Source organism: Scyliorhinus torazame, unplaced genomic scaffold (assembly GCF_047496885.1).
Source record: "Scyliorhinus torazame isolate Kashiwa2021f unplaced genomic scaffold, sScyTor2.1 scaffold_416, whole genome shotgun sequence".
In the NCBI taxonomy this organism is placed as follows: Eukaryota; Metazoa; Chordata; class Chondrichthyes; order Carcharhiniformes; family Scyliorhinidae; genus Scyliorhinus; species Scyliorhinus torazame.
Window position 1 is genome coordinate 116181 of NW_027308143.1, and position 25773 is coordinate 141953.

The 25773-nt window shown below is 54.2% G+C and overlaps 1 protein-coding gene across 1 annotated transcript in view; it reads right to left on the reverse strand.

Moving 5' to 3' along the window:
* Positions 1–25773, reverse strand: part of LOC140406281 (vigilin-like) — a gene marked incomplete at its 3' end in the record, with an annotated part of 171074 nt that overhangs the window by 109307 nt on the left and 35994 nt on the right. The window contains 1 exon segment of the mRNA XM_072494393.1: positions 8369–8447. Within this exon segment, the coding sequence (XP_072350494.1) occupies positions 8369–8447 (79 nt within the window).

Here is a 25773-nt window from a genome sequence, read left to right on the forward strand (position 1 = left end):
AGAGCCAGCGAACGAGAGCCGGAGAGAGAGCGAACGAGAGCCGGAGAGCGAGCGAACGAGAGCCGGAGAGAGCGAACGAGAGCCGGAGAGAGCGAACGAGAGCCGGAGAGAGCGAACGAGAGCCGGAGAGAGCGAACGAGAGACGGAGAGACAGGGAGCAAACGAGAGACGGAGAGAGAGCGAACGACAGACGGAGAGAGAGCGAACGAGAGACGGAGAGAGAGCGAACGAGAGACGGAGAGAGAGCGAACGAGAGACGGAGAGAGAGCGAACGAGAGACGGAGAGAGAGCGAACGAGAGACGGAGAGAGAGCGAACGAGAGACGGAGAGAGAGCGAACGAGAGACGGAGAGAGAGCGAACGAGAGACGGAGAGAGAGCGAACGAGAGACGGAGAGAGAGCGAACGAGAGACGGAGAGCGAACGAGAGACGGAGAACGAGCGAACGAGCGACAGAGAGCGAGCGAACGATCGACGGAGAGCGAGCGAATGATCGACGGAGAGCGAGCGAACGAGAGCCAGCGAACGAGAGCCGGAGAGTGAGCGAACGAGAGCAGGAGAGAGAGGGAGCAAACGAGAGCAGGAGAGAGAGCGAACGTGAGACGAAGAGTGTGGTGGTATGTATTAGGGGTAATACGGAACACCATGATGCCGAGGGGCTATTGGTGGACAGATACTGGGTCTTGATTGGATCTACCGCCTACTGGGCTCCACCCAGATAGGCTGGGTATAAGAACCCGGTTTCTCCCAGCAGCTGCATTCTGTAACTGAGCTGCTGGGGAACAAGTCTGCTCAATAAAGCCTCGATTGAGTTCTCCACGTTTCAGCTCGTGTGTTATTGATGGTGCCACAGAGAGAGAGGGAGCAAACGAGAGACGGAGAGAGAGGGAGCGAACGAGAGATGGAGTGAGAGGGAGCGAACGAGAGATGGAGTGAGAGGGAGCGAACGAGAGATGGAGAGAGAGAGAGAGAGAGAGAGTTAGAGGGAGCGAACGAGAGATGGAGAGAGAGGGAGCGAACGAGAGATGGAGTGAGAGGGAGCGAACGAGAGATGGAGAGAGAGAGAGAGAGAGAGAGAGAGAGAGAGGGAGCGAACGAGAGATGGAGAGAGAGAGAGAGCGAACGAGAGACGGAGAGAGAGCGAACGAGAGACGGAGAGAGAGCGAACGAGAGACGGAGAGAGAGCGAACGAGAGACGGAGGGAGAGCGAACGAGAGACGGAGGGAGAGCGAATGAGAGACGGAGAGAGAGAGAGCAAACGAGAGGCGGAGCAAACGAGAGATGGAGGGAGAGAGGGAGTGAACGAGTGACGGAATTATGGAGCGAACGAGAGACGGAGAGAGAGAGAGGGAGTGAACGAGAGACGGAGAGAGAGAGAGAGAAAGAGAGAGAGAGAGAGGGAGCGAACAAGAGACGGATAGAGAGGGAGAGGGAGCGAACGAGAGACGGAGAGAGGGGGAGGGAGCGAACGAGAGACGGAGAGAGAGGGAGGTAGCGAACGAGAGACGGAGAGAGACGGAGAGAGAGGGAGGGAGCGAACGAGAGATGGAGAGGGAGCGAAAGAGAGACGGAGAGAGAGGGAATGAGAGACGGAGAGAGAGGGAAAGAGAGACGGAGAGGGAGGGAATGAGAGACGGAGAGAGAGGGAACGAGAGACGGAACGAGAGACGGAGAGAGAGGGAACGAGAGAGGGAACGAGAGACGGAAAGAGAGCGAACGAGAGACGGAGAGAGAGCGAACGAGAGACGGAGAGAGAGCGAACGAGAGACGGAGAGAGAGCGAACGAGAGACGGAGAGAGAGCGAACGAGAGACGGAGAGAGAGCGAACGAGAGACGGAGAGAGAGCGAACGAGAGACGGAGAGAGAGCGAACGAGAGACGGAGAGAGAGCGAACGAGAGACGGAGAGAGAGCGAACGAGAGACGGAGAGAGAGCGAACGAGAGACGGAGAGAGAGCGAACGAGAGACGGAGAGAGAGCGAACGAGAGACGGAGAGAGAGCGAACGAGAGACGGAGAGAGAGCGAACGAGAGACGGAGAGAGAGCGAACGATCGACGGAGAGCGAGCGAATGATCGACGGAGAGTGAGCGAGAGACGGAGAGCGAGCGAACGAGCGACAGAGAGCGAGCGAACGATCGACGGAGAGCAAGCGAATGATCGACGGAGAGTGAGCGAATGATCGACGGAGAGTGAGCGAACGAGAGCCAGCGAACGAGAGCCGGAAGGAGAGCGAACGAGAGCCGGAGAACGAGCGAACGAGAGCCGGAGAGCGAGCGAACGAGAGCCGAAGAGAGCGAACGAGAGACGGAGAGACAGGGAGCAGACGAGAGCAGGAGAGAGCGAACGAGAGACGGAGAGAGAGCGAATGAGAGACGGAGAGAGAGCGAACGAGAGACGGAGAGAGAGCGAACGAGAGACGGAGAGAGAGCGAACGAGAGACGGAGAGAGAGCGAACGAGCGACAGAGAGCGAGCGAACGATCGACGGAGAGCGAGCGAATGATCGACGGAGAGCGAGCGAATGATCGACGGAGAGCGAGCGAACGAGAGCGAGCGAACGAGAACGAGAGACGGAGAGAGAGGGAACGAGAGACGGAGAGAGAGGGAACGAGAGACGGAGAGAGAGGGAACGAGAGACGGAGAGAGAGGGAACGAGAGACGGAGAGAGAGCGAACGGGAGATGGAGAGAGAGGGAATGAGAGACAGAGAGAGAGGGAACGAGAGACGGAGAGAGAGGAACGAGAGACGGAGCCAACGAGAGATGGAGAGAGGGAGCGAACGAGAGCCGGAGAGCGAGCGAACGAGAGCCAGAGAGAGCGAACGAGAGACGGAGAGACAGGGAGCAAACGAGAGCAGGAGAGAGCGAACGAGAGACGGAGAGAGAGCGGACGAGAGACGGAGAGAGAGCGAACGAGAGACGGAGAGAGAGCGAACTAGAGACGGAGAGAGAGCGAACGAGAGACGGAGAGAGAGCGAACGAGAGACGGAGAGAGAGCGAACGAGAGACGGAGAGAGAGCGAACGAGAGACGGAGAGAGAGCGAACGAGAGACGGAGAGAGAGCGAACGAGAGACGGAGAGAGAGCGAACGAGAGACGGAGAGAGAGCGAACGAGAGACGGAGAGAGAGCGAACGAGAGACGGAGAGAGAGCGAACGAGAGACGGAGAGAGAGCGAACGAGAGACGGAGAGAGAGCGAACGAGAGACGGAGAGAGAGAGCGAACGAGAGACGGAGAGCGAACGAGAGACGGAGAGCGAGTGAACGAGCGACAGAGAGCAAGCGAACGATCGACGGAGAGCGAGCGAATGATCGACGGAGGGCGAGCGAACGAGAGCCAGCGAACGAGAGCCGGAGAGTGAGCGAACGAGAGCCGGAGAGAGAGGGAGCAAACGAGAGCAGGAGAGAGAGCGAACGTGAGACGAAGAGTGTGGTGGTATGTATTAGGGGTAATACGGAACACCATGATGCCGAGGGGCTATTGGTGGACAGATACTGGGTCCTGATTGGATCTACCGCCTACTGGGCTCCACCCAGATAGGCTGGGTATAAGAACCCGGTTTCTCCCAGCAGCTGCATTCTGTAACTGAGCTGCTGGGGAACAAGTCTGCTCAATAAAGCCTCGATTGAGTTCTCCACGTTTCAGCTCGTGTGTTATTGATGGTGCTACAGAGAGAGAGGGAGCAAACGAGAGACGGAGAGCGAGGGAGCGAACGAGAGATGGAGAGAGAGGGAGCGAACGAGAGATGGAGAGAGAGAGAGAGAGAGAGTTAGAGGGAGCGAACGAGAGATGGAGAGAGAGAGAGAGAGAGGGAGCGAACGAGAGATGGAGAGAGAGAGAGAGAGAGAGAGAGAGAGAGAGGGAGCGAACGAGAGACGGAGAGAGAGCGAACGAGAGACGGAGAGAGAGCGAACAAGAGACAGAGAGAGCGAACGAGAGACAGAGAGAGAGCGAACGAGAGACGGAGAGAGAGCGAACGAGAGACGGAGAGAGAGCGAACGAGAGACGGAGGGAGAGCGAACGAGAGACGGAGAGAGAGCGAACGAGAGACGGAGAGAGAGCGAACGAGAGACGGAGAGAGAGCGAACGAGAGACGGAGAGAGAGCGAACGAGAGACGGAGAGCGAACGAGAGACGGAGAGCGAGCGAACAAGTGACAGAGAGCGAGCGAACGATCGACGGAGAGCGAGCGAATGATCGACGGAGAGTGAGCGAACGAGAGCCAGCGAACGAGACCCGAAGAGCGAGCGAACGAGAGCCGGAGAGCCGGAGAGCGAGCGAACGAGAGCCGGAGAGCGAGCGAACGAGAGCCGGAGAGAGCAAACGAGAGCCGGAGAGAGCGAACGAGAGACGGAGAGACAGGGAGCAGACGAGAGCAGGAGAGAGCGAACGAGAGACGGAGAGAGAGCGAACGAGAGACGGAGAGAGAGCGAACGAGAGACGGAGAGAGAGCGAACGAGAGACGGAGAGAGAGCGAACGAGAGACGGAGAGAGAGCGAACGAGAGACGGAGAGAGAGCGAACGAGAGACGGAGAGAGAGCGAACGAGAGACGGAGAGAGAGCGAACGAGCGACAGAGAGCGAGCGAACGAGCGACAGAGAGCGAGCGAACGATCGACGGAGAGCGAGCGAACGATCGACGGAGAGCGAGCGAACGAGAGCCAGCGAACGAGAGCCGGAGAGAGAGCGAACGAGAGCCGGAGGGAGAGGGAGCAAACGAGAGCAGGAGAGGGAGCAAACGAGAGACGAAGAGTGTGGTGGTATGTATTAGGGGTAATACGGAACACCATGATGCCAAGGGGCTATTGGTGGACAGATACTGGGTCCTGATTGGATCTGCCGCCTACTGGGCTCCACCCAGAAAGGCGGGGTACAAGAATCCGGTTTCTCCCAGCAGCTGCATTCTGTAACTGAGCTGCTGGGGAACAAGTCTGCTCAATAAAGCCTCGATTGAGTTCTCCACGTTTCAGCTCGTGTGTGATCGATGGTGCCACAGAGAGAGAGGGAGCAAACGAGAGACAGAGGGGGAACGAGAGACGGAGAGAGAGGGAACGAGAGACGGAGAGAGAGGGAACGAGAGACGGAGAGAGAGGGAACGAGAGACGGAGAGAGAGGGAACGAGAGACGGAGAGAGAGGGAACGAGAGACGGAGAGAGAGGGAACGAGAGACGGAGAGAGAGGGAACGAGAGACGGAGAGAGAGGGAACGAGAGACGGAGAGACAGGGAACGAGAGACGGAGAGAGAGGGAACGGGAGACGGAGAGAGAGGGAACGGGAGACGGAGAGAGAGCGAACGGGAGATGGAGAGAGAGGGAAAGAGAGACAGAGAGAGAGTGAACGAGAGACGGAGAGAGAGGGAACGAGAGACGGAGCCAACGAGAGATGGAGAGAGGGAGCGAACGAGAGTGGGAGAGAGAGGGAGCGAACGAGAGACAGAGAGAGGGAGCGAACGAGAGATGGAGAGAGAGAGGGAGCGAACGAGAGACGGAGAGGGAGCGAAGGAGAGACGGAGAGAGAGGGAGAAGGAGCGAAGGAGAGACGGAGAGAGAGGGAGAAGGAGCGAAGGAGAGACGGAGTTAGAGGGAACGAAGGAGAGACGGAGAGAGAGGGAGCGAAGGAGAGACGGAGAGAGAGGGAGAAGGAGCGAAGGAGAGACGGAGAGAGAGGGAGAAGGAGCGAAGGAGAGACGGAGAGAGAGGGAACGAAGGAGAGACGGAGAGAGAGGGAACGAGAGACGGAGAGAGAGCGAACGAGAGACGGCGCGAGAGCGAACGAGAGACGGCGTGAGAGCGAACGAGAGACTGTGCGAGAGCGAACGAGAGACGGAGAGAGAGCAAACGAGAGACGGAGAGAGCAAACGAGAGACGGAGAGAGAGCAAACGAGAGACGGAGAGAGAGCAAACGAGAGACGGAGAGTGAACGAAAGACGGAGAGTGAACAAGAGACGGAGAGTGAACGAGAGACGGAGAGTGAACGAGTTATGGAGAGAGAGCAAATGCGAGAGAGACGGAGAGAGAGAGAGAGACGGTGAGAAAGGGAGATGGAGAGAGACGGAGAGAGCGAGAGATGGAGAGAGCGAGAGACGGAGAGAGCGAGAGAGAGGGAGATGAAGAGGGAGACGAAGAGAGAGAGACTGAGAGAGAGAGACAGAGAGAGAGACAGAGAGAGAGAGAGGAGAGAGAGAGATAGAGAGAGAGAGAGAGAGAGAGAGAGATAGAGACAGACAGAGAGAGAGAGACGGGGAGAGAGAGAGACGGGGAGAGAGAGACGGAGAGAGAGACGGAGAGAGAGACGGAGAGAGAGACGGAGAGAGAGACGGAGAGAGAGACGGGGAGAGAGACGGAGAGAGACAGAGAGAGACAGAGAGAGAGAGAGGCAGAGAGAGAGAGACAGACATAGAGAGAGCGACAGAGAGAGAGAGACAGACAGAGAGAGAGAGACAGACAGAGAGGGAGAGACAGAGAGGGAGAGACAGAGAGGGAGAGAGAGACGGAGAGACAGAGAGAGAGACGGAGAGGGACAGAGAGAGAGACGGAGAGGGACAGAGAGAGAGACGGAGAGGGACAGAGAGAGAGAGGGAGGGGGACAGAGAGAGAGAGACGGAGAGAGAGAGATGGAGAGAGAGACGGAGAGAGAGAGATGGAGAGAGAGAGAGACGTGGAGAGAGAGAGACGGAGAGAGAGAAAGAGACGGAGAAGGTGAGAGACGGAGAGACAGAGAGAGAGACGGGGAGAGGGAGAGACGGAGAGAGAGAGAGAGAGAGAGAGAGAGAAGGAGAGACGGAGAGAGAGTGAACGAGAGACGGAGAGAGAGTGAACGAGAGACGGAGAGAGAGCCAACGAGAGACGGAGAGAGAGGGTACGAGAGAGGGAACGAGACGGAACGAGAGACGGAGAGAGAGGGAACGAGAGACGGAGAGAGAGGGAACGAGAGACGGAGAGAGAGGGAACGAGAGACGGAGAGAGAGGGAACGAGAGACGGAGAGAGAGGGAACGAGAGACGGAGAGAGAGCGAACGAGAGACGGAGAGAGAGGGAATGAGAGACGGAGAGAGAGCAAACGAGAGACGGAGAGAGAGCGAACGAGAGACGGAGAGAGAGCGAACGAGAGACGGAGAGAGAGCGAACGAGAGAGGGAGAGAGGGAGACGAAGAGAGAGAATGAGAGAGAGACAGAGAGAGGGACAAAGACAGAGAGAGGGACAAAGAGAGAGAGAGGGACAAAGAGAGAGAGAGGGACAGAGAGAGAGGGACAGAGAAAGAGAGACGGAGAGAGAGAGACGTGGAGTGAGAGAGAGAGAGAGAGAGACGGAGAGAGAGAGACGGAGAGAGAGAAAGAGACGGAAAAGGTGAGAGACGGAGAGACAGAGAGAGAGACGGAGAGACGGAGAGAGAGGGAGAGACGGAGAGAGGGAGGGGCGGAGAAAGGGAGAGACGGAGAGAGAGAGAGAGACGGAGAGAGTGACGGAGAGAGAGACGGAGAGAGAGTCGGAGAGAGAGACGGAGAGAGAGACGGAGAGAGAGACGGAGAGAGAGACGGAGAGAGAGGGAAGGAGAGACGGAGAGAGAGGGAAGGAGAGACGGAGAGAGAGGGAACGAGAGACGGAGAGAGAGGGAACGAGAGACGGAGAGAGAGGGAACGAGAGACGGAGAGAGAGGGAACGAGAGACGGAGAGAGAGGGAACGAGAGACGGAGAGAGAGGGAACGAGAGACGGAGAGAGAGGGAACGAGAGACGGAGAGAGAGCGAACGAGAGACGGAGAGAGAGCGAACGAGAGAGGGAGAGAGGGAGACGAAGAGAGAGAATGAGAGAGAGACAGAGAGAGGGACAAAGACAGAGAGAGGGACAAAGAGAGAGAGAGGGACAGAGAGAGAGGGACAGAGAAAGAGAGACGGAGAGAGAGAGACGTGGAGTGAGAGAGAGAGAGAGACGGAGAGAGAGAAAGAGACGGAAAAGGTGAGAGACGGAGAGACAGAGAGAGAGACGGAGAGACGGAGAGAGAGGGAGGGGCGGAGAAAGGGAGGGGCGGAGAAAGGGAGAGACGGAGAGAGAGAGAGAGACGGAGAGAGAGACGGAGAGAGTGACGGAGAGAGTGACGGAGAGTGTGACGGAGAGAGAGACGGAGAGAGAGACGGAGAGAGAGACGGAGAGAGAGACGGAGAGAGAGACGGAGAGAGAGAGACGGAGAGAGAGACGGAGAGAGAGACGGAGAGAGAGACGGAGAGAGAGACGGAGAGAGAGAGATAGATCGAGAACAGGAGATGAGGAGAGAAGGAGAACTAGAGATGGAAAGCAGGAGGGAGTAAACGAGACAGAGACTTGTCTCCGCTTGCTCCCTCCTGAAATTCCCCGCTCCCTCACTCAGCTGGAGTCTGCGTACTATTGGCTCCGTTCTTCCCAATCAAGTGACGGTGAAATTTGGGATCAACTTCGAGCTCCTTAAAAGCCAGCCGTGATTTCTAGAAGAGAGTTGAAGGACAGTCAGACACCGGCTACAAACTGATAAACACATCCCACCCAATTCCAAATCCCCCGCCCACTCTCCCACCACACCAGGACTCCCGAATCCCTGTAGAAAATCCCTTGCTCGGGAGCACTCATACACAAAACCTATTTCATCAAGGGTGGGGGAGTGGGATTAGACAGGTGGGATAAAAAAGTGTGCTGGTAGTGAGGGGGGAGTGGGATTAAGCAGGTGGGATATTAAAGTGTGCTGGGAGTGAGGGGGAGAGTGGGATTAGACAGATGGGATATTAAAGTGTGCTGGGAGTGAGGGGGAGTGGGATTAAGCAGGTGGGATAGTAAAGTGTGCTGGGAGTGAGCGGGAGAGTGGGATTAGGCAGGTGGGATATTAAAGTGTGCTGGGAGTGAGGCGTTAGTGGGATTAGGCAGGTGGGATATTAAAGTGTGCTGGGAGTGGTATTAGGCAGGTGGGATATTTAACTGTGCTGGAAGTGAGGGGGAGAGTGGGATTAGACAGGTGGGATATTAAAGTGTATAGGGAGTAAGGGGGGAGTGGGATTAGGCAGGTGGGATAATAAAGTGGGCTGGGAGTGAGGGGGAAGTGGGATTAGGCAGGTGGGATATTAAAGTGTGCTGGGAGTGACGGGGGGAGTGGGATTAGGCAGGTGGGATATTAAACTGTGCTGGGAGTGAGGGGGAGAGTGGGATTAGACAGGTGGGATATTAAAGTGTGCTGGGAGTGAGAAGGAAATGGGATTAGACAGGTGGGATAATAAAGTGTGCTGGGAGTGAGGGGGGAGTGGGATTAGACAGGTGGGATATTAAAGTGTTCTGGGAGTGAGGGGGGAGTGGGATTAGGCAGGTGGGATAATAAAGTGTGCTGGGAGTGAGGGGGGAGTGGGATTAGGCAGTTGGGATAATAAAGTGTGCTGGGAGTGAGGGGGGAGTGGGATTAGGCAGTTGGGATATTAAAATGTGCTGGGAGTGAGGGGGAAGTGGGATTAGGCAGGTGGGATATTAAAGTGTGCTGGGAGTGAGGGGGAGTGGGATTAGGCAGGTGGGATATTAAAGTGTGCTGCGAGTGAATGGGAGTGGGATTAGGCAGTAGGGGATTAAAATGTGCTGGGAGTGAGGGGGAGCGGGGATTAGGCAGGTGGGATATTAAAGTGTGCTGGGAGTGAGGGGGAGAGTGGGATTAGACAGGTGGAATATTAAAGTGTGCTGGGAGTGAGGGGGAGAGTGGGTTTAGACAGGTGGGATATTAAAGTGTGCTGGGAGTGAGGGGGGAGTGGGATTAGACAGGTGGGATATTAAAGTGTGCTGGGAGTGAGGGGGGAGTGGGATTAGACAGGTGGGATATTAAAGTGTGTGGGAGTGAGGGGGGGAGTGGGATTAGGCAGGTGGGATAATAAAGTGTGCTGGGAGTGAAGGGGGAGTGGGATTAGGCAGGTGGGATTTTAAAGTGTGCTGAGAGTGACGGGAGGGGGGGTGTTGGATTAGGCAGGTGGGATATTAAAGAGTGCTGGGAGTGAGGGGGGAGTGGGATTAGGCAGGAGGAATATTAAAGTGTGCTGGGTGTGAGTGGGAGAGTGGGATTAGGCAGGTGGGATATTAAAGTGTGCTGGGAGTGAGGGGGAAGTGGGATTAGGCAGGTGGGATAATAAAGTGTGCTGGGAGTGAGGGGGGAGTGGGATTAGGCAGGTGGGATATTAAAGTGTGCTGGGACTAAGGGGGGAGTGGGATTAGGCAGGTGGGATATTAAAATGTGCTGGGAGTGAGGGGGAAGTGGGATTAGGCAGGTGGGATATTAAAGTGTCCTGGGAGTGAGGGGGAGTGTGATTAGGCAGGTGGGATATTAAAGTGTGCTGGGAGTGAATGGGAGTGGGATTAGGCATGTGGGGGATTAAAATGTGCTGGGAGTGAGGGGGAGCGGGGATTCGGCAGGTGGGATATTAAAGTGTGCTGGGAGTGAGGGGGAGAGTGGGATTAGACAGGTGGAATATTAAAATGTGCTGGGAGTGAGGGGGAAGTGGGATTAGGCAGGTGGGATATTAAAGTGTGCTGGGAGTGAGGGGGAAGTGGGATTAGGCAGGTGGGATATTAAAGTGTCCTGGGAGTGAGGGGGAGTGTGATTAGGCAGGTGGGATATTAAAGTGTGCTGGGAGTGAATGGGAGTGGGATTAGGCATGTGGGGGATTAAAATGTGCTGGGAGTGAGGGGGAGCGGGGATTAGGCAGGTGGGATATTAAAGTGTGCTGGGAGTGAGGGGGAGAGTGGGATTAGACAGGTGGAATATTAAAATGTGCTGGGAGTGAGGGGGAAGTGGGATTAGGCAGGTGGGATATTAAAGTGTGCTGGGAGTGAGGGAGAGTGTGATTAGGCAGGTGGGATATTAAAGTGTGCTGGGAGTGAATGGGAGTGGGATTAGGCAGGTGGGGGATTAAAATGTGCTGGGAGTGAGGGGGAGCGGGGATTAGGCAGGTGGGATATTAAAGTGTGCTGGGAGTGAGGGGGGGGGGGAGTGGGATTAGACAGGTGGGATATTAAAGTGTGCTGGGAGTGAGGGGGGAGTGGGATTAGACAGGTGGGATATTAAAGTGTGTGGGAGTGAGGGGGGAGTGGGATTAGGCAGGTGGGATAGTAAAGTGTGCTGGGAGTGAAGGGGGAGTGGGATTAGGCAGGTGGGATTTTAAAGTGTGCTGAGAGTGACGGGAGGGGGGGGGTGTTGGATTAGGCAGGTGGGATATTAAAGAGTGCTGGGAACGAGGGGGGAGTGGGATTAGACAGGTGGGATATTAAAGTGTGCTGGGAGTGAGAAGGAAATGGGATTAGACAGGTGGGATATTAAAGAGTACTGGGAGTGAGGGGGAAGTGGGATTAGGCAGGTGGGATATTAAAGTGTGCTGGGAGTGAGGGGGAAGTGGGATTAGGCAGGTGGGAAAATAAAGTGTGCTGGGAGTGAGGGGGGAGTGGGATTAGGCAGGTGGGATATTAAAGTGTGCTGGGACTAAGGGGGGAGTGGGATTAGGCAGGTGGGATATTAAAATGTGCTGGGAGTGAGGGGGAAGTGGGATTAGGCAGGTGGGATATTAAAGTGTCCTGGGAGTGAGGGGGAGTGTGATTAGGCAGGTGGGATATTAAAGTGTGCTGGGAGTGAGATTAGGCATGTGGGGGATTAAAATGTGCTGGGAGTGAGGGGGAGCGGGGATTAGGCAGGTGGGATATTAAAGTGTGCTGGGAGTGAGGGGGAGAGTGGGATTAGACAGGTGGAATATTAAAATGTGCTGGGAGTGAGGGGGAAATGGGATTAGGCAGGTGGGATATTAAAGTGTGCTGGGAGTGAGGGGGAGTGTGATTAGGCAGGTGGGATATTAAAGTGTGCTGGGAGTGAGTGGGAGAGTGGGATTAGACAATTGGGATAATAAAGTGTGCTGCGAGTGACGGGGGAGTGGGATTAGGCAGGTGGGATATTAAAGTGTGCTGGGAGTGACGGGGGGAGTGGGATTAGGCAGGTGGGATATTAAAGTGTGCTGGGAGTGAGGGGGAGAGTGGGATTAGACAGGTGGGATATTAAACTGTGCTGGGAGTGAGGGGGAGAGTAGGATTAGACAGGTGGGATTTTAAAGTGTATAGGGAGTAAGGGGGAGTGGGATTAGGCAGGTGGGATAATAAAGTGTGCTGGGAGTGAGGTGGAAGTGGGATTAGGCAGGTGGGATATTAAACTGTGCTGGGAGGGAGAAGGAAGTGGGATTAGACAGGTGGGAGAATAAGGTGTGCTGGGAGTGAGGGGGGAGTGGGATTAGGCAGGTGGGATATTAAAGTTTTCTGGGAGTGAGGGGGGAGTGGGATTAGGCAGGTGGGATAATAAAGTGTGCTGGGCGTGAGGGGGGAGTGGGATTAGACAGGTGGGATATTAAAGTGTGCTGGGTGTGAGGGGGAGAGTGGGATTAGGCAGGTGGGATATTAAAGTGAGCTGGGAGTGAGGGGGGAGTGGGATTAGGCAGGTGGGATATTAAAGTGAGCTGGGAATGAGGGGGAGAGTGGGATTAGGGACGTGGGATATTAAAGTGTGCTGGGAGTGAGGGGGGAGTGGGATGAGACATGTGGGATTTTAAAGTGTGCTGGCAGTGAAGGGGGAGTGGGATTAGACAGGTGGAATATTAAAGTGTGCTGGGAGTGAGGGGGGAGTAGGATTAGGCAGGTGGGCTATTAAAGTGTGCTGGGAGTGAGGGGGGAGGGGGATTTGGCAGGAGGAACATTAAAGTGTGCTGGGAGTGAGTGGGAGAGTGGGATTAGACAGGTGGGATATTAAAGTGTGCTGGGAGTGAGGGGGGAGTGGGATTAGGCAGGTGGGATATTAAAGTGTGCTGGGATTGACGGGGGAGTGGGATTAGGCAGGTGGGATATTAAAGTGTGGTGGGAGTGACGGGGGGAATGGAATTAGGCAGGTGGAATATTCAAGTGTGCTGGGAGTGAGGGGGTAGTGGGATTAGGCAGGTGGGATATTAAAGTATGCTGTGAGTGGTATTAGGCAGGTGGGATATTAAAGTGTGCTGGGAGTGAGGGGGAGAGGGATTAGGCAGGTGGGATATCAAAGTGAGCTGGGAGTGAGGGGGAGAGTGGGATTAGGCAGGTGGGATATTAAAGTGTGCTGGGAGTGAGGGGGGAGTGGGATTAGACAGGTGGGATTTTAAAGTGTGCTGGGAGTGAGGGGGGGAGTGTGATTAGACAGGTGGGATGTTAAAGTGTGCTGGGAGTGAGGGGGAGTGGGATTAGACAGGTGGGATATTAAAGTATGCTGGAAGTGAGGGGGGAGTGGGATTAGAAAGGTGGGATATTAAAGTGTGCGGGAGTGAGGGGGAGTGGGATTAGGCAGTTGGGATATTAAAGTGTGCTGGGAGTGAAGGGGGAGTGGGATTAGACAGGTGGGATAATAAAGTGTGCTGGGAGTGACGGGGGGCGGGCGGGGGGAAGTTGAATTAAGCAGGTGGGATATTAAAGTGTGCTGGGAGTGAGGGGGGAGTGGGATTAGGCAGGTGGGATATTAAAGTGTGCTGGGAGTGACGGGGCGGGGGGGGGGGGATGAGTGGGATTAGGCAGGTGGGATATTAAAGAGTACTGGGAGTGAGGGGAGAGTGGGATTTGCCAGGAGGGATATTAAAGTGTGCTGGGAATGAGGGGGAAGTGGGATTAGGCAGGTTGGATAATAAAGTGTGCTGGGAGTGAGGGGGGAGTGGGATGAGACAGGTGGGATATTAAAGTGTGCTGGGAGTGAGGGGGGAGTGGGATTAGGCAGGTGGGATATTAAAGTGTGCTGGGAGTGAGGGGGAAGTGGGATTAGGCAGGTGGGATATTAAAGTGTGCTGGGAGTGAGGGGGAAGTGGGATTAGGCAGGTGGGATAATAAAGTGTGCTGGGAGTGAGGGGGGAGTGGGATTAGGCAGGTGGGATATTAAAGTGTGCTGGGACTAAGGGGGGAGTGGGATTAGGCAGTTGGGATATTAAAATGTGCTGGGAGTGAGGGGGAAGTGGGATTAGGCAGGTGGGATATTAAAGTGTGCTGGGAGTGAGGGGGAGTGGGATTAGGCAGGTGGGATATTAAAGTGTGCTGCGAGTGAATGGGAGTGGGATTAGGCAGGTGGGGGATTAAAATGTGCTGGGAGTGAGGGGGAGCGGGGATTAGGCAGGTGGGATATTAAAGTGTGCTGGGAGTGAGGGGGAGAGTGGGATTAGACAGGTGGAATATTAAAGTGTGCTGGGAGTGAGGGGGAGAGTGGGTTTAGACAGGTGGGATATTAAAGTGTGCTGGGAGTGAGGGGGGAGTGGGATTAGACAGGTGGGATATTAAAGTGTGCTGGGAGTGAGGGGGGAGTGGGATTAGACAGGTGGGATATTAAAGTGTGTGGGAGTGAGGGGGGAGTGGGATTAGGCAGGTGGGATAGTAAAGTGTGCTGGGAGTGAAGGGGGAGTGGGATTAGGCAGGTGGGATTTTAAAGTGTGCTGAGAGTGACGGGAGGGGGGGTGTTGGATTAGGCAGGTGGGATATTAAAGAGTGCTGGGAGTGAGGGGGGAGTAGGATTAGGCAGGAGGAATATTAAAGTGTGCTGGGTGTGAGTGGGAGAGTGGGATTAGACAGGTGGGATAATAAAGTGTGCTGGGAGTGAGGGGGAAATGGGATTAGGCAGGTGGGATATTAAAGTGTGCTGGGAGTGAGGGGGAAGTGGGATTAGGCAGGTGGGATAATAAAGTGTGCTGGGAGTGAGGGGGGAGTGGGATTAGGCAGGTGGGATATTAAAGTGTGCTGGGACTAAGGGGGGAGTGGGATTAGGCAGGTGGGATATTAAAATGTGCTGGGAGTGAGGGGGAAGTGGGATTAGGCAGGTGGGATATTAAAGTGTCCTGGGAGTGAGGGGGAGTGTGATTAGGCAGGTGGGATATTAAAGTGTGCTGGGAGTGAATGGGAGTGGGATTAGGCATGTGGGGGATTAAAATGTGCTGGGAGTGAGGGGGAGCGGGGATTCGGAAGGTGGGATATTAAAGTGTGCTGGGAGTGAGGGGGAGAGTGGGATTAGACAGGTGGAATATTAAAATGTGCTGGGAGTGAGGGGGAAGTGGGATTAGGCAGGTGGGATATTAAAGTGTGCTGGGAGTGAGGGGGAAGTGGGATTAGGCAGGTGGGATATTAAAGTGTCCTGGGAGTGAGGGGGAGTGTGATTAGGCAGGTGGGATATTAAAGTGTGCTGGGAGTGAATGGGAGTGGAATTAGGCATGTGGGGTATTAAAATGTGCTGGGAGTGAGGGGGAGCGGGGATTAGGCAGGTGGGATATTAAAGTGTGCTGGGAGTGAGGGGGAGTGTGGGATTAGACAGGTGGAATATTAAAATGTGCTGGGAGTGAGGGGGAAGTGGGATTAGGCAGGTGGGATATTAAAGTGTGCTGGGAGTGAGGGGGAGTGTGATTAGGCAGGTGGGATATTAAAGTGTGCTGGGAGTGAATGGGAGTGGGATTAGGCAGGTGGGGGATTAAAATGTGTTGGGAGTGAGGGGGAGCGGGGATTAGGCAGGTGGGATATTAAAGTGTGCTGGGAGTGAGGGGGGGGAGTGGGATTAGACAGGTGGGATATTAAAGTGTGCTGGGAGTGAGGGGGGAGTGGGATTAGACAGGTGGGATATTAAAGTGTGTGGGAGTGAGGGGGGAGTGGGATTAGGCAGGTGGGATAGTAAAGTGTGCTGGGAGTGAAGGGGGAGTGGGATTAGGCAGGTGGGATTTTAAAGTGTGCTGAGAGTGACGGGAGGGGGGGGGGGGTTGGATTAGGCAGGTGGGATATTAAAGAGTGCTGGGAACGAGGGGGGAGTGGGATTAGGCAGGAGGAATATTAAAGTGTGCTGGGAGTGAGGGGGAGAGTGGGATTAGACAGGTGGGATATTAAAGTGTGCTGGGAGTGAGAAGGAAATGGGATTAGACAGGTGGGATATTAAAGAGTACTGGGAGTGAGGAGGGAGTGGGATTAGGCAGGTGGGATATTAAAGTGTGCTGGGAGTGAGGGGGAAGTGGGATTAGGCAGGTGGGATATTAAAGTGTGCTGGGACTAAGGGGGGAGTGGGATTAGGCAGGTGGGATATTAAAATGTGCTGGGAGTGAGGGGGAAGTGGGATTAGGCAGGTGGGATATTAAAGTGTCCTGGGAGTGAGGGGGAGTGTGATTAGGCAGGTGGGATATTAAAGTGTGCTGGGAGTGAATGGGAGTGGGATTAGGCATGTGGGGGATTAAAATGTGCTGGGAGTCAGGGGGAGCGGGGATTAGGCAGGTGGGATATTAAAGTGTGCTGGGAGTGAGGGGGAGAGTGGGATTAGACAGGTGGAATATTAAAATGTGCTGGGAGTGAGGGGAAATGGGATTAGGCAGGTGGGATATTAAAGTGTGCTGGGAGTGAGGGGGAGTGTGAATAGGCAGGTGGGATATTAAAGTGTGCTGGGAGTGAGTGGGAGAGTGGGATTAGACAATTGGGATAATAAAGTGTGCTGGGAGTGACGGGGGGAGTGGGATTAGGCAGGTGGGATATTAAAGTGTGCTGGGAGTGAGGGGGAGAGTGGGATTAGACAGGTGGGATATTAAACTGTGCTGGGAGTGAGGGGGAGAGTAGGATTAGACAGGTGGGATTTTAAAGTGTATAGGGAGTAAGGGGGAGTGGGATTAGGCAGGTGGGATAATAAAGTGTGCTGCGAGTGAGGTGGAAGTGGGATTAGGCAGGTGGGATATTAAACTGTGCTGGGAGGGAGAAGGAAGTGGGATTAGACAGGTGGGAGAATAAAGTGTGCTGGGAGTGAGGGGGGAGTGGGATTAGGCAGGTGGGATATTAAAGTTTTCTGGGAGTGAGGGGGGAGTGGGATAAGGCAGGTGGGATAATAAAGTGTGCTGGGAGTGAGGGGGGAGTGGGATTAGACAGGTGGGATATTAAAGTGTGCTGGGTGTGAGGGGGAGAGTGGGATTAGGCAGGTGGGATATTAAAGTGAGCTGGGAGTGAGGGGGGAGTGGGATTAGGCAGGTGGGATATTAAAGTGAGCTGGGAATGAGGGGGAGAGTGGGATTAGGGACGTGGGATATTAAAGTGTGCTGGGAGTGAGGGGGGAGTGGGATTAGACAGGTGGGATTTTAAAGTGTGCTGGCAGTGAAGGGGGAGTGGGATTAGACAGGTGGAATATTAAAGTGTGCTGGGAGTGAGGGGGGAGTAGGATTAGGCAGGTGGGATATTAAAGTGTGCTGGGAGTGAGGGGGGAGTGGGATTTGGCAGGAGGACCATTGAAGTGTGCTGGGAGTTAGTGGGAGAGTGGGATTAGACAGGTGGGATATTAAAGTGTGCTGGGATTGACGGGGGAGTGGGATTAGGCAGGTGGGATATTAAAGTGTGGTGGGAATGACGGGGGGAATGGAATTAGGCAGGTGGAATATTCAAGTGTGCTGGGAGTGAGGGGGTAGTGGGATTAGGCAGGTGGGATATTAAAGTATGCTGGGAGTGGTATTAGGCAGGTGGGATATTAAAGTGTGCTGGGAGTGAGGGGGAGAGGGATTAGGCAGGTGGGATAGCAAAGTGAGCTGGGAGTGAGGGGGAGAGTGGGATTAGGCAGGTGGGATATTAAAGTGTGCTGGGAGTGAGGGGGGAGTGGGATTAGACAGGTGGGATATTAAAGTATGCTGGAAGTGAGGGGGGAGTGGGATTAGAAAGGTGGGATATTAAAGTGTGCGGGAGTGAGGGGGAGTGGGATTAGGCAGTTGGGATATTAAAGTGTGCTGGGAGTGAAGGGGGAGTGGGATTAGGCAGGTGGGATAATAAAGTGTGCTGGGAGTGACGGGGGGGGGCGGGGGGAAGTTGAATTAAGCAGGTGGGATATTAAAGTGTGCTGGGAGTGAGGGGGGAGTGGGATTAGGCAGGTGGGATATTAAAGTGTGCTGGGAGTGACGGGGCGGGGGGGGGGGATGAGTGGGATTAGGCAGGTGGGATATTAAATAGTACTGGGAGTGAGGGGAGAGTGGGATTTGCCAGGAGGGATATTAAAGTGTGCTGGGAATGAGGGGGAAGTGGGATTAGGCAGGTTGGATAATAAAGTGTGCTGGGAGTGAGGGGGGAGTGGGATGAGACAGGTGGGATATTAAAGTGTGCTGGGAGTGAGGGGGGAGTGGGATTAGACAGATGGGATATTAAAGTGTGTGGGAGTGAGGGGGGGAGTGGGAATAGGCAGGAGGGATAGTAAAGTGTGCTGGGAGTGAAGGGGGAGTGGGATTAGGCAGGTGGGGGATTAAAATGTGCTGGGAGTGAGGGGGAGCAAGGATTAGGCAGGTGGAATATTAAAGTGTGCTGGGAGTGAGGGGGAGAGTGGGATTAGACAGGTGGAATATTAAAGTGTGCTGGGAGTGAGGGGGAGAGTGGGTTTAGACAGGTGGGATATTAAAGTGTGCTGGGAGTGAGGGGGGAGTGGGATTAGACAGGTGGGATATTAAAGTGTGCTGGGAGTCAGGGGGGAGTAGGATTAGACAGGTGGGATATTAAAGTGTGTGGGATTGACGGGGGAGTGGGATTAGGCAGGTGGGATATTAAAGTGTGGTGGGAGTGACGGGGGGAATGGAATTAGGCAGGTGGAATATTCAAGTGTGCTGGGAGTGAGGGGGTAGTGGGATTAGGCAGGTGGGATATTAAAGTATGCTGGGAGTGGTATTAGGCAGGTGGGATATTAAAGTGTGCTGGGAGTGAGGGGGAGAGGGATTAGGCAGGTGGGATATCAAAGTGAGCTGGGAGTGAGGGGGAGAGTGGGATTAGGCAGGTGGGATATTAAAGTGTGCTGGGAGTGAGGGGGGAGTGGGATTAGACAGGTGGGATTTTAAAGTGTGCTGGGAGTGAGGGGGGGGGAGTGTGATTAGACAGGTGGGATGTTAAAGTGTGCTGGGAGTGAGGGGGGAGTGGGATTAGACAGGTGGGATATTAAAGTATGCTGGAAGTGAGGGGGGAGTGGGATTAGACAGGTGGAATATTAAAGTGTGCTGGGAGTGAGGGGGAGAGTGGGTTTAGACAGGTGGGATATTAAAGTGTGCTGGGAGTGAGGGGGGAGCGGGATTAGACAGGTGGGATATTAAAGTGTGCTGGGAGTCAGGGGGGAGTGGGATTAGACAGGTGGGATATTAAAGTGTGTGGGAGTGAGGGGGGGGGGGGTGGGATTAGGCAGGTGGGATAGTAAAGTGTGCTGGGAGTGAAGGGGGAGTGGGATTAGGCAGGTGGGATTTTAAAGTGTGCTGAGAGTGACGGGAGGGGGGGGGTGTTGGATTCGACAGGTGGGATATTAAAGTGTGCTGGGAGTGGTATTAGGCAGGTGGGATAATAAAGTGTGCTGGGAGTGACGGGGGAGTGGGATTAGGCAGGTGGGATAGTAAAGTGTGCTGAGAGTGACGGGAGGGGGGGGGGTGTTGGATAAGGCAGGTGGGATATTAAAGAGTGCTGGGAGTCAGGGGGGAGTGGGATTAGGCAGGTGGAATATTAAAGTGTGCTGGGAGTGAGTGGGAGAGTGGGATTAGACAGGTAGGATATTAATGTGTGCTGGGAGTGAGGGGAGAGTGGGATTAGGCAGGTGGGGTATTAAAGAGTGCTGGGAGTGAGGGGAGAGTGGGATTTGGCAGGAGGAATATTAAAGTGTGCTGGGAGTGAGTGGGAGAGTGGGATTAGGCAGGTAGGATAATAAAGTGTGCTGGGAGTGACGGGGAAGTGGGATTAGGCAGGTGGGATATTAAAGTGTGATGGGAGTGACGGGGGGAGTGGGATTAGGCAGGTGGGATATTAAACTGTGCTGGGAGTGAGGGGTAGAGTGGGATTAGACAGGTGGGATATTAAAGTGTGCTGGGAGTGAGAAGGAAGTGGGATTAGACAGGTGGGATATTAAAGTGTGCTGGGAGTGAATGGGAGTGGGATTAGGCATGTGGGGGATTAAAATGTGCTGGGAGTCAGGGGGAGCGGGGATTAGGCAGGTGGGATATTAAAGTGTGCTGGGAGTGAGGGGGAGAGTGGGATTAGACAGGTGGAATATTAAAATGTGCTGGGAGTGAGGGGAAATGGGATTAGGCAGGTGGGATATTAAAGTGTGCTGGGAGTGAGGGGGAGTGTGAATAGGCAGGTGGGATATTAAAGTGTGCTGGGAGTGAGTGGGAGAGTGGGATTAGACAATTGGGATAATAAAGTGTGCTGGGAGTGACGGGGGGAGTGGGATTAGGCAGGTGGGATATTAAAGTGTGCTGGGAGTGAGGGGGAGAGTGGGATTAGACAGGTGGGATATTAAACTGTGCTGGGAGTGAGGGGGAGAGTAGGATTAGACAGGTGGGATTTTAAAGTGTATAGGGAGTAAGGGGGAGTGGGATTAGGCAGGTGGGATAATAAAGTGTGCTGCGAGTGAGGTGGAAGTGGGATTAGGCAGGTGGGATATTAAACTGTGCTGGGAGGGAGAAGGAAGTGGGATTAGACAGGTGGGAGAATAAAGTGTGCTGGGAGTGAGGGGGGAGTGGGATTAGGCAGGTGGGATATTAAAGTTTTCTGGGAGTGAGGGGGGAGTGGGATAAGGCAGGTGGGATAATAAAGTGTGCTGGGAGTGAGGGGGGAGTGGGATTAGACAGGTGGGATATTAAAGTGTGCTGGGTGTGAGGGGGAGAGTGGGATTAGGCAGGTGGGATATTAAAGTGAGCTGGGAGTGAGGGGGGAGTGGGATTAGGCAGGTGGGATATTAAAGTGAGCTGGGAATGAGGGGGAGAGTGGGATTAGGGACGTGGGATATTAAAGTGTGCTGGGAGTGAGGGGGGAGTGGGATTAGACAGGTGGGATTTTAAAGTGTGCTGGCAGTGAAGGGGGAGTGGGATTAGACAGGTGGAATATTAAAGTGTGCTGGGAGTGAGGGGGGAGTAGGATTAGGCAGGTGGGATATTAAAGTGTGCTGGGAGTGAGGGGGGAGTGGGATTTGGCAGGAGGACCATTGAAGTGTGCTGGGAGTTAGTGGGAGAGTGGGATTAGACAGGTGGGATATTAAAGTGTGCTGGGATTGACGGGGGAGTGGGATTAGGCAGGTGGGATATTAAAGTGTGGTGGGAATGACGGGGGGAATGGAATTAGGCAGGTGGAATATTCAAGTGTGCTGGGAGTGAGGGGGTAGTGGGATTAGGCAGGTGGGATATTAAAGTATGCTGGGAGTGGTATTAGGCAGGTGGGATTTTAAAGTGTGCTGGGAGTGAGGGGGGGGGAGTGTGATTAGACAGGTGGGATGTTAAAGTGTGCTGGGAGTGAGGGGGGAGTGGGATTAGACAGGTGGGATATTAAAGTATGCTGGAAGTGAGGGGGGAGTGGGATTAGACAGGTGGAATATTAAAGTGTGCTGGGAGTGAGGGGGAGAGTGGGTTTAGACAGGTGGGATATTAAAGTGTGCTGGGAGTGAGGGGGGAGCGGGATTAGACAGGTGGGATATTAAAGTGTGCTGGGAGTCAGGGGGGAGTGGGATTAGACAGGTGGGATATTAAAGTGTGTGGGAGTGAGGGGGGGGGGTGGGATTAGGCAGGTGGGATAGTAAAGTGTGCTGGGAGTGAAGGGGGAGTGGGATTAGGCAGGTGGGATTTTAAAGTGTGCTGAGAGTGACGGGAGGGGGGGGGGTGTTGGATTCGACAGGTGGGATATTAAAGTGTGCTGGGAGTGGTATTAGGCAGGTGGGATAATAAAGTGTGCTGGGAGTGACGGGGGAGTGGGATTAGGCAGGTGGGATAGTAAAGTGTGCTGAGAGTGACGGGAGGGGGGGGGGTGTTGGATAAGGCAGGTGGGATATTAAAGAGTGCTGGGAATCAGGGGGGAGTGGGATTAGGCAGGTGGAATATTAAAGTGTGCTGGGAGTGAGTGGGAGAGTGGGATTAGACAGGTAGGATATTAATGTGTGCTGGGAGTGAGGGGAGAGTGGGATTAGGCAGGTGGGGTATTAAAGAGTGCTGGGAGTGAGGGGAGAGTGGGATTTGGCAGGAGGAATATTAAAGTGTGCTGGGAGTGAGTGGGAGAGTGGGATTAGGCAGGTAGGATAATAAAGTGTGCTGGGAGTGACGGGGAAGTGGGATTAGGCAGGTGGGATATTAAAGTGTGATGGGAGTGACGGGGGGAGTGGGATTAGGCAGGTGGGATATTAAACTGTGCTGGGAGTGAGGGGTAGAGTGGGATTAGACAGGTGGGATATTAAAGTGTGCTGGGAGTGAGAAGGAAGTGGGATTAGACAGGTGGGATATTAAAGTGTGCTGGGAGTGAATGGGAGTGGGATTAGGCATGTGGGGGATTAAAATGTGCTGGGAGTCAGGGGGAGCGGGGATTAGGCAGGTGGGATATTAAAGTGTGCTGGGAGTGAGGGGGAGAGTGGGATTAGACAGGTGGAATATTAAAATGTGCTGGGAGTGAGGGGAAATGGGATTAGGCAGGTGGGATATTAAAGTGTGCTGGGAGTGAGGGGGAGTGTGAATAGGCAGGTGGGATATTAAAGTGTGCTGGGAGTGAGTGGGAGAGTGGGATTAGACAATTGGGATAATAAAGTGTGCTGGGAGTGACGGGGGGAGTGGGATTAGGCAGGTGGGATATTAAAGTGTGCTGGGAGTGAGGGGGAGAGTGGGATTAGACAGGTGGGATATTAAACTGTGCTGGGAGTGAGGGGGAGAGTAGGATTAGACAGGTGGGATTTTAAAGTGTATAGGGAGTAAGGGGGAGTGGGATTAGGCAGGTGGGATAATAAAGTGTGCTGCGAGTGAGGTGGAAGTGGGATTAGGCAGGTGGGATATTAAACTGTGCTGGGAGGGAGAAGGAAGTGGGATTAGACAGGTGGGAGAATAAAGTGTGCTGGGAGTGAGGGGGGAGTGGGATTAGGCAGGTGGGATATTAAAGTTTTCTGGGAGTGAGGGGGGAGTGGGATAAGGCAGGTGGGATAATAAAGTGTGCTGGGAGTGAGGGGGGAGTGGGATTAGACAGGTGGGATATTAAAGTGTGCTGGGTGTGAGGGGGAGAGTGGGATTAGGCAGGTGGGATATTAAAGTGAGCTGGGAGTGAGGGGGGAGTGGGATTAGGCAGGTGGGATATTAAAGTGAGCTGGGAATGAGGGGGAGAGTGGGATTAGGGACGTGGGATATTAAAGTGTGCTGGGAGTGAGGGGGGAGTGGGATTAGACAGGTGGGATTTTAAAGTGTGCTGGCAGTGAAGGGGGAGTGGGATTAGACAGGTGGAATATTAAAGTGTGCTGGGAGTGAGGGGGGAGTAGGATTAGGCAGGTGGGATATTAAAGTGTGCTGGGAGTGAGGGGGGAGTGGGATTTGGCAGGAGGACCATTGAAGTGTGCTGGGAGTTAGTGGGAGAGTGGGATTAGACAGGTGGGATATTAAAGTGTGCTGGGATTGACGGGGGAGTGGGATTAGGCAGGTGGGATATTAAAGTGTGGTGGGAATGACGGGGGGAATGGAATTAGGCAGGTGGAATATTCAAGTGTGCTGGGAGTGAGGGGGTAGTGGGATTAGGCAGGTGGGATATTAAAGTATGCTGGGAGTGGTATTAGGCAGGTGGGATATTAAAGTGTGCTGGGAGTGAGGGGGAGAGGGATTAGGCAGGTGGGATAGCAAAGTGAGCTGGGAGTGAGGGGGAGAGTGGGATTAGGCAGGTGGGATATTAAAGTGTGCTGGGAGTGAGGGGGGAGTGGGATTAGACAGGTGGGATATTAAAGTATGCTGGAAGTGAGGGGGGAGTGGGATTAGAAAGGTGGGATATTAAAGTGTGCGGGAGTGAGGGGGAGTGGGATTAGGCAGTTGGGATATTAAAGTGTGCTGGGAGTGAAGGGGGAGTGGGATTAGGCAGGTGGGATAATAAAGTGTGCTGGGAGTGACGGGGGGGCGGGGGGAAGTTGAATTAAGCAGGTGGGATATTAAAGTGTGCTGGGAGTGAGGGGGGAGTGGGATTAGGCAGGTGGGATATTAAAGTGTGCTGGGAGTGACGGGGCGGGGGGGGGGGATGAGTGGGATTAGGCAGGTGGGATATTAAATAGTACTGGGAGTGAGGGGAGAGTGGGATTTGCCAGGAGGGATATTAAAGTGTGCTGGGAATGAGGGGGAAGTGGGATTAGGCAGGTTGGATAATAAAGTGTGCTGGGAGTGAGGGGGGAGTGGGATGAGACAGGTGGGATATTAAAGTGTGCTGGGAGTGAGGGGGGAGTGGGATTAGACAGATGGGATATTAAAGTGTGTGGGAGTGAGGGGGGGAGTGGGAATAGGCAGGAGGGATAGTAAAGTGTGCTGGGAGTGAAGGGGGAGTGGGATTAGGCAGGTGGGGGATTAAAATGTGCTGGGAGTGAGGGGGAGCAAGGATTAGGCAGGTGGGATATTAAAGTGTGCTGGGAGTGAGGGGGAGAGTGGGATTAGACAGGTGGAATATTAAAGTGTGCTGGGAGTGAGGGGGAGAGTGGGTTTAGACAGGTGGGATATTAAAGTGTGCTGGGAGTGAGGGGGGAGTGGGATTAGACAGGTGGGATATTAAAGTGTGCTGGGAGTCAGGGGGGAGTAGGATTAGACAGGTGGGATATTAAAGTGTGTGGGATTGACGGGGGAGTGGGATTAGGCAGGTGGGATATTAAAGTGTGGTGGTAGTGACGGGGGGAATGGAATTAGGCAGGTGGAATATTCAAGTGTGCTGGGAGTGAGGGGGTAGTGGGATTAGGCAGGTGGGATATTAAAGTATGCTGGGAGTGGTATTAGGCAGGTGGGATATTAAAGTGTGCTGGGAGTGAGGGGGAGAGGGATTAGGCAGGTGGGATATCAAAGTGAGCTGGGAGTGAGGGGGAGAGTGGGATTAGGCAGGTGGGATATTAAAGTGTGCTGGGAGTGAGGGGGGAGTGGGATTAGACAGGTGGGATTTTAAAGTGTGCTGGGAGTGAGGGGGGGGAGTGTGATTAGACAGGTGGGATGTTAAAGTGTGCTGGGAGTGAGGGGGGAGTGGGATTAGACAGGTGGGATATTAAAGTATGCTGGAAGTGAGGGGGGAGTGGGATTAGACAGGTGGAATATTAAAGTGTGCTGGGAGTGAGGGGGAGAGTGGGTTTAGACAGGTGGGATATTAAAGTGTGCTGGGAGTGAGGGGGGAGCGGGATTAGACAGGTGGGATATTAAAGTGTGCTGGGAGTCAGGGGGGAGTGGGATTAGACAGGTGGGATATTAAAGTGTGTGGGAGTGAGGGGGGGGGTGGGATTAGGCAGGTGGGATAGTAAAGTGTGCTGGGAGTGAAGGGGGAGTGGGATTAGGCAGGTGGGATTTTAAAGTGTGCTGAGAGTGACGGGAGGGGGGGGGGTGTTGGATTCGACAGGTGGGATATTAAAGTGTGCTGGGAGTGGTATTAGGCAGGTGGGATAATAAAGTGTGCTGGGAGTGACGGGGGAGTGGGATTAGGCAGGTGGGATAGTAAAGTGTGCTGAGAGTGACGGGAGGGGGGGGGGTGTTGGATAAGGCAGGTGGGATATTAAAGAGTGCTGGGAGTCAGGGGGGAGTGGGATTAGGCAGGTGGAATATTAAAGTGTGCTGGGAGTGAGTGGGAGAGTGGGATTAGACAGGTAGGATATTAATGTGTGCTGGGAGTGAGGGGAGAGTGGGATTAGGCAGGTGGGGTATTAAAGAGTGCTGGGAGTGAGGGGAGAGTGGGATTTGGCAGGAGGAATATTAAAGTGTGCTGGGAGTGAGTGGGAGAGTGGGATTAGGCAGGTAGGATAATAAAGTGTGCTGGGAGTGAGGGGGAAGTGGGATTAGGCAGGTG